The 12933-nt window shown below is 42.0% G+C and overlaps 1 protein-coding gene across 1 annotated transcript; it reads right to left on the bottom strand.

The window, feature by feature from the left end:
* Positions 1-4347: 4347 nt before the first annotated feature.
* On the bottom strand, positions 4348-12745 carry LOC143124663 (E3 ubiquitin-protein ligase TRIM35-like). The gene is made up of 6 exons (XM_076286360.1): positions 10111-12745; positions 8912-9007; positions 8501-8722; positions 6082-6104; positions 5809-5927; positions 4348-5399 (listed from the first exon to the last, which is right to left on the bottom strand). The coding sequence occupies exons 1-6, from the start codon at positions 10546-10548 to the stop codon at positions 4687-4689; spliced, it is 1611 nt and encodes a 536-aa protein (XP_076142475.1). The 5' UTR covers positions 10549-12745; the 3' UTR covers positions 4348-4686.
* Positions 12746-12933: the final 188 nt, after the last annotated feature.

Consider the following 12933-nt stretch of genomic DNA (forward strand, 5'->3'; position numbering starts at 1 on the left):
ACAGAATGGCCGCTGTGTTAGCCAGGCGGGCTTGCATCACTATGGGCCTATGCAGCTTACCCAGCAGAGCCTCCATAGTCCTGCCATTGGCACTGAGGCAGGAGGGACCACCAAAGAGGGAGTTGGGGGAGTTGAAGAGGGGCTCCAAAGCTTGATCCACTGGGGGGAGTGAGCCACAACCTATCAGCCCTTCACCGTGCATGTTGGAAAGCACCTTAGCCTGGCCAGACCACCTATGAAAAGTAGTTGGGGAGGAAAACTGGTGACAGAACAAGTCGCTAAAGTCTGGTAGGAGGGGAATGAGCGCCGCCACTGGGCGCTCAGTCATGTCTCTGTGGAACCTAGATGCAGAGGCAAGGGGCTTTTCTGGAAGGGGAATATCAAGAGCCCTGGATGCCCTGCCAACGACCTCCTCAAACAGACGGGCCAGCTCGCCTCCCACGGGGCTGGCTACACAGGGCAGTGCACAAGGTAGCTCCTCTCCCTCAGACGCAAGAACAGTCTCAACGTCCACAATGGCCTCCTCATCTTCCTCCTCCAGCTCATGCGGACTGGTAGAAGGAGCAGGTTGGGTAACTGCAGGCCTTGTGCTAAGAGAAAAAAGTGAGGCTTGTAAGGCTGCTGAGGACTCCCCAAGCGCCCTGGCTACTCTTGCCATCTTCCTTGACAGACCCTCGGAAACAGGAGAACCCGCACATTTACCAGAGAAAAAACGACAACGGGCTTCCCTTGTGTGCATAGGCATAATAAAACAATTCATGCACGACTGGGGGGCGTCCCTTGCCAAGAAAGCATGTTGGTGGCCCAAACACAACACACACTTATCAGGCCATCCAAATGATCAGTTAGTGCCACAGCTACTATCTCTCACCAATTCCAAAAGCTTGTAAGGAGATCACCTCCTGTGGTTGCGTCAAGGGATGTCTAAGCCAGCGCTGCAGTTGCAGGAAAAGTTGCATGTTATGCAGCAGCACCTGTCAGAACACTGCTGGAGCGGAGGAGGATGAGGATGATTAGTGTGTAGCCTACCTCTTCATACCAAGAAGTTTAAAGAATTGATTAGAACAGAATGGATTAATTACTAAATAAATAGGTAAATATGCATTATTAAATAAATAGTTAAAATACAGATAAATAGATAAATACAGATAAATAATATAAATATATAATTGAAATATGGTAATCAACCTTGCTTCTAAACATGTTTCAAGTAAATTCTTCAGAAAGCCATCAACCTGTTTCATGGTCCTCTTTTTTCATGAATTATTCGTTATCCGAGACAACAATTTTAACCATGTACATTAATTTCAAGCATTTTCTCTAGTCTTGATCTTAAATCTGAGCATGACATTGAATTCCCTATATGTGAAAACCTATAAAAGCACATTACATTCAGGTTTTTACCTTGTACAGTCTAAAAGTCTTAAGTGATTAATTAGATTTTGACCTGGCGGCGGCGGCCATATTGGATTTCTCCATTTTAAGGCATTATGGGACATTTTTGAGCCTGGCATACAGAAGATTTGAATTCAGCACCCTTCAAAACCCCTAAAAATGTTGTATGCCAAAAATTAACATGATTTGCCTTCGGGACTTTAAATAAGCACATTTTCCAAAATCCTGCCTAGTCTATAGGTACTCATCTTGTCACACATCCTGAAGTAATTCAGGATGTGTGCGCGTTCTCGTTTCTGCTCCAAAGTGCCCACGGTTGGAATAAAAAAGACGCAAAAATTGCGTCATTCACACAAAGTGAACAACCGCTTTTGATATAGACTAACAATGAAGTAAAGTTGTCCTTTTTGGAATGGGGAATCATGGCTATTTCTGTAAAACAGCGGGAGTAGGCGTGGTAGACCAACTGAATGCAAATTTACGTATGCGCCCACGTGTGAGTGCTTCCTTGTCTCGGCACGCAACGTCATTAAGAAAGCGCTTGCCCCTGCAAAGATGCACATAGTATGATATACCTTAATATTATAGTTGAAAATACCTCCGAGAACTTGCCCCTCCACTTCCAATCAACTACAGTAGGCTATTCATCAAACGTCTATCAATAAAATAAGCAAACAATGAGTACCTAGGCCTATGTTAATAATTATAAGGCTATCACAATTAAAATAATAACCATATGGTAGTAGGCAGACTATCTGTTTTGTTTTGCGAGCAAATACATTTAGCAAATAGTTTATAAATGGAATAAAGCTCCTTAAAAATTAGCACGGTGGTCTGATGTGAATGACAGCTAGCTGAACCAATAAGACGACATAATTACCATTAGAATTAACTTAGCTTGGCTGTTAGCCTGTGGGGTATACTATGAAGCACGTTAGACATATCTAGGCTATGTAGACATATCGAGGCTTGACAAAGCCTTGACTCAGGGGTATACGTTAAGTGATACTACGATTGCAGTTATGTGATATATTTGTCAAGCTAGGCTTTCAGCTCAGATCTGTGCGTGTTCTCGGTGTTGGGATGACTTTGGCCAATCGTGTAACGTGGAGACGCACAAGACCGCCTCTATTTAAAAACAATTACTTCCGCATTCTTGAGCGATAGCTTAATCTACACTGCGGTCATTTTTTGTGTCTAACCTACTGTATAACATCAAATAAATCAATTGTCATCAGTTGTTGTATGGTATGCATGTCCATAGTGGGATGTTTGCACGCACAGCACTATTAAAGCACATTCGAGATCCAAAATGTTAGTAGAGGTGGAGCTCCACCTGTAAGATATATGACATCCCATTGTTCCATTGTGTGAGCATTGTCTTCTTCAGGAAAACAGTAAATATATTTACCAAAAAAATATTAAAATGGCACTCTGGTTTTGGTTTCCTATCGTATACAAAAACAGATAATTGCCACATTAACACATTTTCTTACCAGTATGAAGTACGGCACAAGTTAAGGATTCGATCAGAGCTTATAGTAATGACGAGCCTGGTTAATACCAGACCGCTTCTTAGTTAAGATTGAGGGAGGGTCTGGAAAGGCTTCACTGCCTTGCGACCTCCAGGGGCGTAACCCACAGTGAAATGTAACTTAAATTGACACATTAAACTCTTACTAAATCACTTCAGAAGTGCAGTAAACACATCTTTCTTGTAAAGAAAGGTTTTAAAGAAAATATGCACAACAGCTCTATCTGTTACCATGTCCGCCGTATGCTGGATAAGTGATTGTGATTGGATCCTGGGTTTTTGGTGATTTGGCAACAGGCGTCAATGGACTCCTTTCCAGACAGACCTGCAGAGCAAATTCAAACTAGCTAAAAGGTTCGTCTGGGATCACCATCGCATCATGGCAGTATGACAAGCAATCAATCAACCAATCACACACTGAAAAGGTACATTAGCTGTATTTGCAAAAAAAATTAAAATAAAACTGCACTCATTTCACACATGACCAATAGAGACATTTAATTCAGTTTGGGTAATGTGATGTTTACTATTTTTCCCCATTTCCAAAGTTTTATAGATGTTTTTTTACACAGCTGTAACAAATCCTGCTTGAAATATGAGGACCATGATCGTAATGATACTAACACATCCAAAGAAGGTGGGCTTTGGCCAAGTGCCAATAATCTTTTTTACTTACATTCTGAAATAAATAGGCTATATTTGCAAATGAAATCGGCAAATTAGACCCAATAAAAATAAACCTATTCAATGTGAATGATGTTATGTTTAACATTTGACACTGTATTTGAAAAAAATGCCTTAAACACAAAGACTAATTTAATGTAATGTGGTTTAGGTTAATATTTTGTTGCATCCAAGAATAAAAACATATACTGTATACACAATATAATTAAAGGAACCATATGTAAGATTGTGGCCAAAACTGGTACTGCAATCACTTTCAAATTACTATAGAGCGGTGTAACCCCTCCCCCTCCCCCCTGACTCAAGGTTGCCAACCCGGATGCCAAAACACTACTGACTATAGATAGGTAGAGGGTGGCGCATCAGGCCAAAACACAACATCAACATCAGTTGAGGGCTGCAACTTCACTTTTTAAATGGCAATATCCTGGCCGGACTAACTGTTGTCAGTGGTATTAGTATTTGAAATTAACATGATTTCTTAATGTCTAGTGACATATCAGGGCCATTTTATGATTAATTGAAATACATGTCTTACATATGGTTCCTTTAAATATAATTTAGCATAAATAAACACATGGATGGCCTTGGTCTTTATGGGCCACAAACCCCCTTGAGGTAGAATGCTGTTTTAGTGATTGCACTGTGACTATGTGACTAGTGAAAGGGAGATTTGAGTCCATGATAATTTGAGACATCTTGGCCAAAATTGTGTATTTTTTTGTGTATTCAGAGCCAGAGAGTCAAAGTGTCTAATGCTAATTCTCTACTGCTGGTCCAACTCTTGCTGCTCATCCTCTTTGGCTTTTGCTGCCAAAACCCAATAAGGTCTGTTTTCTCTTTCCTTCAAGGAGAAATCAGGCGAATTTTCACATAGATCTCCATTTCTCAAGGTCACCGAGAACTGTCGGTGCGAAACCCCCCCAAAAAACAAACGGTTTTACCTAGCTCGAGTTGCTACAGCCAGGCAGCTACAGCGCTACACTCTAGCGGCACGTACAAGGGAGTTCACGGGTATTTCTTCCAATTACTGTATTTGCTCATTTACTCAAAAGATTGGCACAGTGACTCTATTATGCATGCCATCTGATGAGAGAGCCAGACATATCTGTCGATAATACCAGAGAGATGAAGGCTATAATGACAATAATGGCAACAGTCCCAAAGAGAATGACCGCAGACCCATACTTTTCCCAGAATCCCACGGCCTCCTTCACCTCCACTGTTACCTCAGCGGGCTCAAGTGTGAGCTTGCCACCCCGTCGCAATGGACACAAGAATGGGTAGAGTGGCCTCTTGTGTCCGCCCAGCGAAAAGCTGAAAATGGTTGACCCCCGGCCTTTCCGAGCGTCTGAGAACGTCACCTTCCAGATGCGCTTGTAAGAGCCCTCGTGGTGGCCCAAATTGTACAGCAGTTTGACTCTGAGCACCTGGAGGGGCCCGGGGGAGAAAGGAAGCCTGAGTGGGGTGGGAGGGGAGGTCAGCGCAAAGTACTGGTCGTTCTTCCGCTGTATCGCCCAGAAACCCCAAAACGGGGACACAGAGAGAGGGACCCCCAGGTGAAAGTGTCGCCGCGATGTCACGCCCACCATCCAGTCTGAGGAGTCGCCGACATGAACATCCCAAACGTGACAATCATCGTCAAGGGCCTTGGAACCCATAACCAAAACGTAGCACTTGGACAGTGGAGAGGTGGTGTCCGAAATTAGCGTGGCTTTGACACTGGTCAGGTCATCTGATAGGATAATGCCGACTGGAGGGATGTTGGGGTCCAGGATCACTGGGTCTTTTGGTAAAGAAATGTAACATTATTTCAGAGTAGAAAAACAGGAGTGAACGACAATTGTTTCTGACGAGAGACACAATGCAAAGAAAGAGAAACAGTGTATGGACTCCAGTGGCAATCACAGTGCTCTTTTGTTTATCAAATACATTACTTTGATTGTACAACATAATTTGCCATTTTAACACATGCTATTACACTATGTAGAGATTGGTTAAAAAATAACAACAGCAATGGTAATTGAAAAACCCAAGGTCAATTATTGAGTCAATGTACTCGCTTCTGTAATAAACTCCGGGTTAGCTAACTGCGTTGTTGGTGCTTTGTTTTATGTGTAGGGACCCTGGGCAACCGTTTTTGAAGAGATAAGACATTATGACATGAAATTATATGAAATGATATGTGTACTCACAATAGGGAGCAACTTCCTTCATCTTCTTCCAGACATTAAACCTCAGGTTGCCAAGTCGTCGAGGGACATCAATCATAGCCCAGGGACACCGGGCTGGTTCTGGGGGACTGAGCTTTGTACTGAAGTGGAGGAACACACACACACACACAGAAACAAAGAGAGAGAGAGAGAGAGAGAGATAGAGAGAGAGAGAGAGAGAGATTGGTACCTTAATCACCGTTATGGTTCCATGTATGAATGGTTTAGTTGAACAGACACAGATTTGCTGTCCACCTCATCATAATGGTGTCGAATTCCTAAAAAACACATCACACAAATTCACAAACACAAACACACACTCAATATTCAGATATACTACATGCATGTTAAATTTGTCTTACAATTAGTTACTAACTGACCCTTTGTCAAGTCCCGCCTTTATAAGTTTCTGTTGCTAGGTTAGACAAACAATGGCTATGTGGAGTCAATTCCCAAAGAAAAGCATCGGAAACCTGTAGACTAAGCATTAAAACATGCACGTAATCATCAACACAGGTAACCTGAAAATTTATGAAAAGTGGATTTCCAATTTGTCCAATGTCTGCCAACTAGCTAAGCTACTGTCTATGAACAACAGACTAGCTAGCTAGATTCGTATGCTGAATAAGCAAAATTCTTTGTGTGGCAGAATGTATACAGTGCTTCTTTGAAATAACTTGCCTATAAATCCATATTTTGAGGGGACATAGCAGGTATGTAGTGATTGTAAAAAAGCATGTTTTGTTAAAGTTTTGAATTCCCACTTTATCATTTTCTGTGCCAGTCACTCTGTCAGATGGCGTACTTCTGTCATTGGAGTGCATATATTTCAACAGAATAGTGTTGACTCACATTGAGCACCAACTCTGTACACTTAAAGGAAATGACATGTAGAATAGCTTCATTGGTGTCCTCTATTCAAAAGTGACATGGTCGTAAATGAACAGTTTATGTTATAACTTGCTTGTACATCTGCAAATGCATGTACAAATGCTCCTTCCCATTCTGCTATGTAGCCAGGATGGCATAGATGGCAAAGTGTCCACCATTCCACACTCAACTTTTTGATCGTTATGAGTGAGCCATCAGGGGACTATCAGTGCATTTTGTGTCGTGAACGCTAAAATTAGGTATTGTAAGTGCAGAAGTACACTATTTGAGTGTATGAGTGTACGTTTTTCCTTCCCATGCGTTAAGTGCCAAAAACGTAATATTAAGTTTTTAGCTTTTTTTTTTAATTACGCAACTAGACACTCTAACACACCTTATATGTGATTATGGGAACTCTGTGATGAATGGAAATGAAATATATGACGATCGAAAACTCATGAAAACGCATAATCTGGACATTTTATCTGGACATTTTATCATAACTCGGTTGCCGCTTTGGGTCGATTCAGTGACGCATACACGTCAGCTCAAAACCAGGCCATTTTCATGGGTCTATCACTAGGTGGCAGTCTCGCTAGGTCACTTCCCGTAAACTTTACAGGCAACACTTCCTATTTCATGAAAGACGTTATATCTCCATTTCTAGAAAAAAAACAGCGATTTTGATGAAAACTAGCCACTGTTTAGCTTGGGATTTCTCAGGAACAGAGGCGTGTAGAAATACACGGTTTGCACCCACTGAGAGCTTAAAGTCTCACCTTTCAAACAAGCCATTGTATGTGTTCATAGCTATAACACAAAAATATGCTGTGGCTGTACAAAAATCATCAACAATGGTCTAGATTGCTGGCACTCTAGGACAAAGCTTCCGAAAACAGCTTGGCATTCAATGGGTTAAACACTAAAAAGTAACTTAAATTAAAAGTTTACTTTAAATTGCGACAACACTAGCGACAACAAAGCTTTGTAGAAATGCCCCCCTAGTCAGGCTAAGTTCATTATACAATCTGGCCCTTATTGCATCAAGTCAAGACTGGACAAAGTTAATAGGGAGGGAAAGTGAAAACCAGTGCCCCAAGTGGTTGCGTTCCTATCGAAGAGCAGCTCCAATGTTAAGTCCCATAGACCTATTTTTAAAAAAATATTGTGAAGCCAAATCAGCGATGTTATCCACCAAAAATATTTTTCAGTGTCTATACAGTAATAATCTTCTAACTGTGAAAATGTCAGACACTATTTTGCCTTATTTTAAAAAAATCGAAATAGCTCTTTTTGTTTCATAAACGAACTACATAAGAAGTCACGTGACTTTACCCTTCGACGTTACTCACGGTAGCATGGTTTGTTTATTAGCCTGGTTAGCATTGACACTTAACACTTACTGTCAGCTCTTCATGTGAGTAGAAGCACAACACCAGTTATCCAGACATAAAGGTTATCACCACGCGGTTTACATCACGTTCCGTTATTACAAAAATATGTTAAGCCAGTTAAGCAAATTGCCGTATTGATCAGTTAAAGATTAAGCGCCCAAACCTGTGACGTCACATGCAACTGTAGTCCAGACAAAAACTCAAAACAATTCAACTAATCCTAAAAATAAGGTATGACCACTTGAAGCAATAGAGGTGACCCCAGTGTCTAACATATGGAAGGCATTAAATTAAGATCCCAATGTGCACCAAGATATATTTTTTCTAAAAAAAAATCCCATCCACTCCGCTAAACTCTAGGAACGCAACCACTAGATGGCGATGAGATTACTTTCCCTCCCTATAGCCACCTGCAGGAAAGTGATGTCATCTTTCTGCGCCATATCCTCTGCTTCTTGCACTCGATTGGAGAGGAGGGTGACCTCGGCCTCGATGGCTTCGCTCGCTAACTGGGTCTCTCGTATCCCAGCATCCCTCACAGCCTCCAGGCGTGCCTTCTGTTCCTCTTTCAGAAACGTGAAGAGCTTATCGAAGTCTTTCCGTATCTGCACCTCACACTTTTCCACAACAGCCTAGTGTAAACAAAGAAACAAACAGCCTGAAGTGAACAAACAAATACAAACAAACAGATTATATGGTAATATTGAAATGGAAGGTTGTACTGTTTTGGATGACTGGCATAATGATGTAACCACTATGCACTGCAGCCTATTTGTATGGGTGAGACTGAGAAGATCAACCTAAGTTGATCACTGAGTTACCTTTATGTATGCTGTTGCTGTGTGGCCTTCAGCTGATCCACTTCTCAGGGCATCCAATCTCTCCCTCAAAGGTTCTATGGCAGCTGTCAGCCTTCCCTGAGTAGGACAGAGAGAGAGAGAGAGAGATAGAGTGTGTGTGTGTGTGTGTGTGAGAGAGAGAGAGAGAGTGTGTGTGAGAGAGAGAGCACTCACAAACACACACACACACACACAAATCTCAACATCTTTCCTTTCAACCACGACACAGTAAATGTCTTGTAAATCTCTTTTACAGATCTCAGCACAGATAAATGATGTCAAAGTGCTTCCTCAAGAAAACACCAGTGTTTGCATGACAGCCACAGCAGTCTCTAAGCCAAAAGAACACAGCCTCGCTTGAAATGTATTTTACTTTTGATATCCAAATGCGTGAATAATTTTGTGGACTCCAAACAAAACATAGAAATACATAAATTGATTTCGATAGTGAGGAAAATACTGTACCACACAGTGGCGCTGACGTAAGTGTGGTGTACTTCACTTCCGACATTAGTTTACATCAGCGTCAAACTGTCATCGCTGCCATGTAGATTAGGAGTTCTAATTTGTCAGAACTGTTCAATAAATTCCTATTGTTTATCCAATGCTTTCAAGTTAAAAATGTTGGCGCCGACGTGTGTGCTAAATGTCAGCGCCTATCTGCTTAAAACTTTTGCACTGCACCGTCCAAATTAATAAACACTGTTCAGTTACATCATTGGGGGCAGCCGTGGCCTACTGGTTAGCGCTTCGGACTTGTAACCGGAGGGTTGCCGGTTTGAACCCCGACCAATAGGCACGGCTGAAGTGCCCCTAAGGTAAGGCACCTAACCCCACTTTTTTTTTACTGCTCCCCGAGCGCCGCTGTTGTTGCAGGCAGCTCATTGTGCCGGGATTAGTGTGTGTGCTTCACCTCACTGTGTGTTCACTGTGTGCTGAGTGTGTTTCACTAATTCACGGATTGGGATAAATGCAGAGACCAAATTTCTCTCACGGGATCAAAACATATACTTATACTTATATACTTATACTTAGATAGGTTGTGTGTCTGTGTGTCTGTATGCGAGAATCATATGAAGTTTGAGTGACTCATATTCTGTGTTTCACTCACGGATTGGGATAAATGCAGAGACCAAATTTCCCTCACGGGATGAAAACACTACCAATACTTCTACACTGACCTTGTGCTCCTGCACTGCTCTCTGCACAGGCAGCATGCGGTGGCCCCTGTGCCGGCTATTCTTACACTGGGAGCAGACGGGTTCCTGATCCGTCTCACAGAAGAGAGCCAGCTCCTGTCCATGCTCGGGACACAGGCTGGCCCTCTCCTCTTCCTCCTCCTCCCTCTTCTTCCTCCTCCTCATCTGGGCCTCGGTGGCCTCTCTCCGCTGCTTCAGGAAGGACTCGCAGGTGCTCCTCAGGCTGATGTTGGGCACGGGCTCCTGGGGCGAGGGGCGTCGGCAGACGGGGCAGCGGCGGCCCTGGCTGGAGCTCCAGTGGCGGCTCAGGCACTTCCTGCAGAAGCTGTGACCGCAGCCCAGCAGCACGGGCTCCAGGAAGACGTCGCAGCACACGCTGCACGACAGGTCCTCCTCCAGAGACAACACCGAGGCAGCCATAATGGGGATAGAGAGGGAAAGAGTGATAGAACGAGAAAAGGGAAAAGAAGAGAGGAGAAATAGAAAAACAAAGGCTGAGAACGAGAGGGATGGAATAAGATGCAACAAGCTGTCAAGCTATTTTTTATTTATTTTTTTGGAGAAAAGACTTACAGGGAGGCTTCACCTAAGGCAGAGGCAGCCATAATGAACAGAGGGGGGAAAAAGGGAAAAAGAACACAAAGGCTGAGCATGAGAGAGAGAGGGAACAAGAAACCCGGAAAGAAAGAATTACTTAATACTTAAGGAATAATCAAAAAGCAGAAACGACTTACAAAAAGACAGAGAGATTTAGGGGAAAAGGGAATGGAAATTCAAGAGAGAGAGAGAGAGAGAGAGAGAGAGAGAGAAAGAAAGAGAGAGAGATCATTTTGAAAATAGGAGGAGAGAAAGCCCAACAGGCCACTTAACTGCTCCAGCTCTAGCAAAACCTGTCAACTTCTCTTACAGCTGTGACATGTTTTAGCACGTAATTACACAGCAGAGGAGAGTGATCTGTCCAAACTGAGACGGAGAGAGTAAACAGCACGCCTGTATATTTGCTCAGAGATTCACATTACAAGCATAACTCCCACTTCCACAGAATCGAAAGCAACCGACAACGGCATCACGCACCGACCAGGAGTCAAGATCGAGTGAGCTTGTCACAGGCTCAGTGGCACAACACAGGAACCAGGAAGTGCAAGCTCAAAACAAAACGCGGGGTGGATTGAAAGAGAGCATGGAATGCGCTCCTCTGAGTCAGACACACAACTCAAATGTCTATGTATTCCTCTATAGCAGCTATATTTACTTAATCTCTACAGCTCTTTATTTTGAGTTTTTCAAGAGTTTCAAACTTGTCACTGTCCTCCTGGTGTAATGTTTTCTAGGTTTGAAACCTTGTGTATGGCTAAGATCTGAATATTTGACCAAAAATGTTTTGAAAGGGCAAATCTTTATTTTGAAACTTTTGAAACAAATATACATTTCCAACTTTGTCCCCAGTCACGAGTTTACAACCCCCACAGACCTTTGTAGCTCAATTATGTAATGTTCTAATTGATAATGTACAGAGATAACAAGTACATATATTTGCACTTAAACATGTAAAAATATTTAAACAATTGCAAACAAAGGCAAATAATAAGGCAATCTTTAAAAATCAAATGTAAGAAAATATACAAAAGTAAGCATATGCAGTATTATGCATTTAATAAATCATATGTTGGTGTTTCTTGGTGTGTTAAGTAAAGTGATTCAAGTAAAGTGATCTTAACAAAAGACTAGCCACTAGGGGTGTAACGGTACACAGAAGTCACGGTTCGGTTCATACCTCGGTTCGGACATCACGGTTCGGTACGAGTTCGGTACAATGGAGGGAAAAGCAAAACAAAAATGCAGAAAGCATTTTTTTTTGTAGGCCTACATGTCTCAGGCTGTACCACCTAGTGTCATACAGTCTCTTCTGCAACAGCCTGAAGTGTGTAAGATGTAGGCTAAACAGTACAATAAGTACCCAGACTCCATCTGTAACTTGTAAACAAAATAAAACAATCAGCTATAAAACTGAAAATAGGCCTACAGCATGTCTTATTTCTGAAAGTGCAAATTACATAGAAAAATGATTTTTAAAAGTCCACTTAAGCAAGACCTTCAACATCTGTGTTTAGTTGTATATGGAAGGGTCTACAATTTGCCTCAATATTTTTTTTATTGTGTGTAAAGTAATAATCTAGCCTACTAACTGTGAAAATATCACACTATTTTGCCTTTTTTTTAAAAACGAAATTGCTTTCATAAATTTCATAAACAGACTACAACTAGAAGTCACGTGACTTTGCCCTTTGACGTTAACTCACCGTAGCATGGTTTGTTTATTAGCCTGGTTAGCGTTGTCACTTTATTTTACTGTCTATGCACTTAACACTACCAGATCCTCATGTGAGAAGTTACAAGTTACCCCAACATAAAGGTAATTACCAAGCGATTTACATAGCTTTCTGTCATTACGAAATCATTTAATTTAAGCCATAGGTTTTGGCCCTATTTGTATGTGTATCCAAAGGCTACTGAAGCACAGGCAAAGTTTTTTCCCCTCGTTTCAGTGATTGGTAGCCTACATCATCTGGGTGATGGCTTCGAATATGTGTAGCATTTTTTCCACTCACATACCCAACAACTGCTGAACAACGCCGACACACAGTTTCATCTTATCCACCACTCTTTCGCCTGTACTAACGTTACTGTAACTGAAGTTCTCAAACTTGCGATCTTAAAGAGACCAGCGGATCCTCTAACTCTTGTGGGTCTAACCTTAGTGCTGATGACTGACGGACTCGACCGACGACCTGACAAAAAAAACAT

The sequence above is a fragment of the Alosa pseudoharengus genome, unplaced genomic scaffold (genome assembly GCF_046254945.1).
Source record: "Alosa pseudoharengus isolate Yale_2024_CS ecotype anadromous, Long Island Sound unplaced genomic scaffold, YU_APseudo_1.1 YU_APseudo_1.1_scf_1, whole genome shotgun sequence".
NCBI lineage: Eukaryota > Metazoa > Chordata > Actinopteri > Clupeiformes > Clupeidae > Alosa > Alosa pseudoharengus.

Bases quoted from the DNA above. Each gene is read 5' to 3' on its own strand.
- LOC143124663 (XM_076286360.1), bottom strand. From the start codon at position 10,548: ATGGCTGCCTCGGTGTTGTCTCTGGAGGAGGACCTGTCGTGCAGCGTG. The intron at 8,723-8,911 runs GTAACTCAGTGA...TGTTTACACTAG, and splicing joins CAGCAACAGCATACATAAAG to GCTGTTGTGGAAAAGTGTGA. The intron at 6,105-8,500 runs GTGGCTATAGGG...TGTGTTTTTTAG, and splicing joins ATGACATCACTTTCCTGCAG to GAATTCGACACCATTATGAT.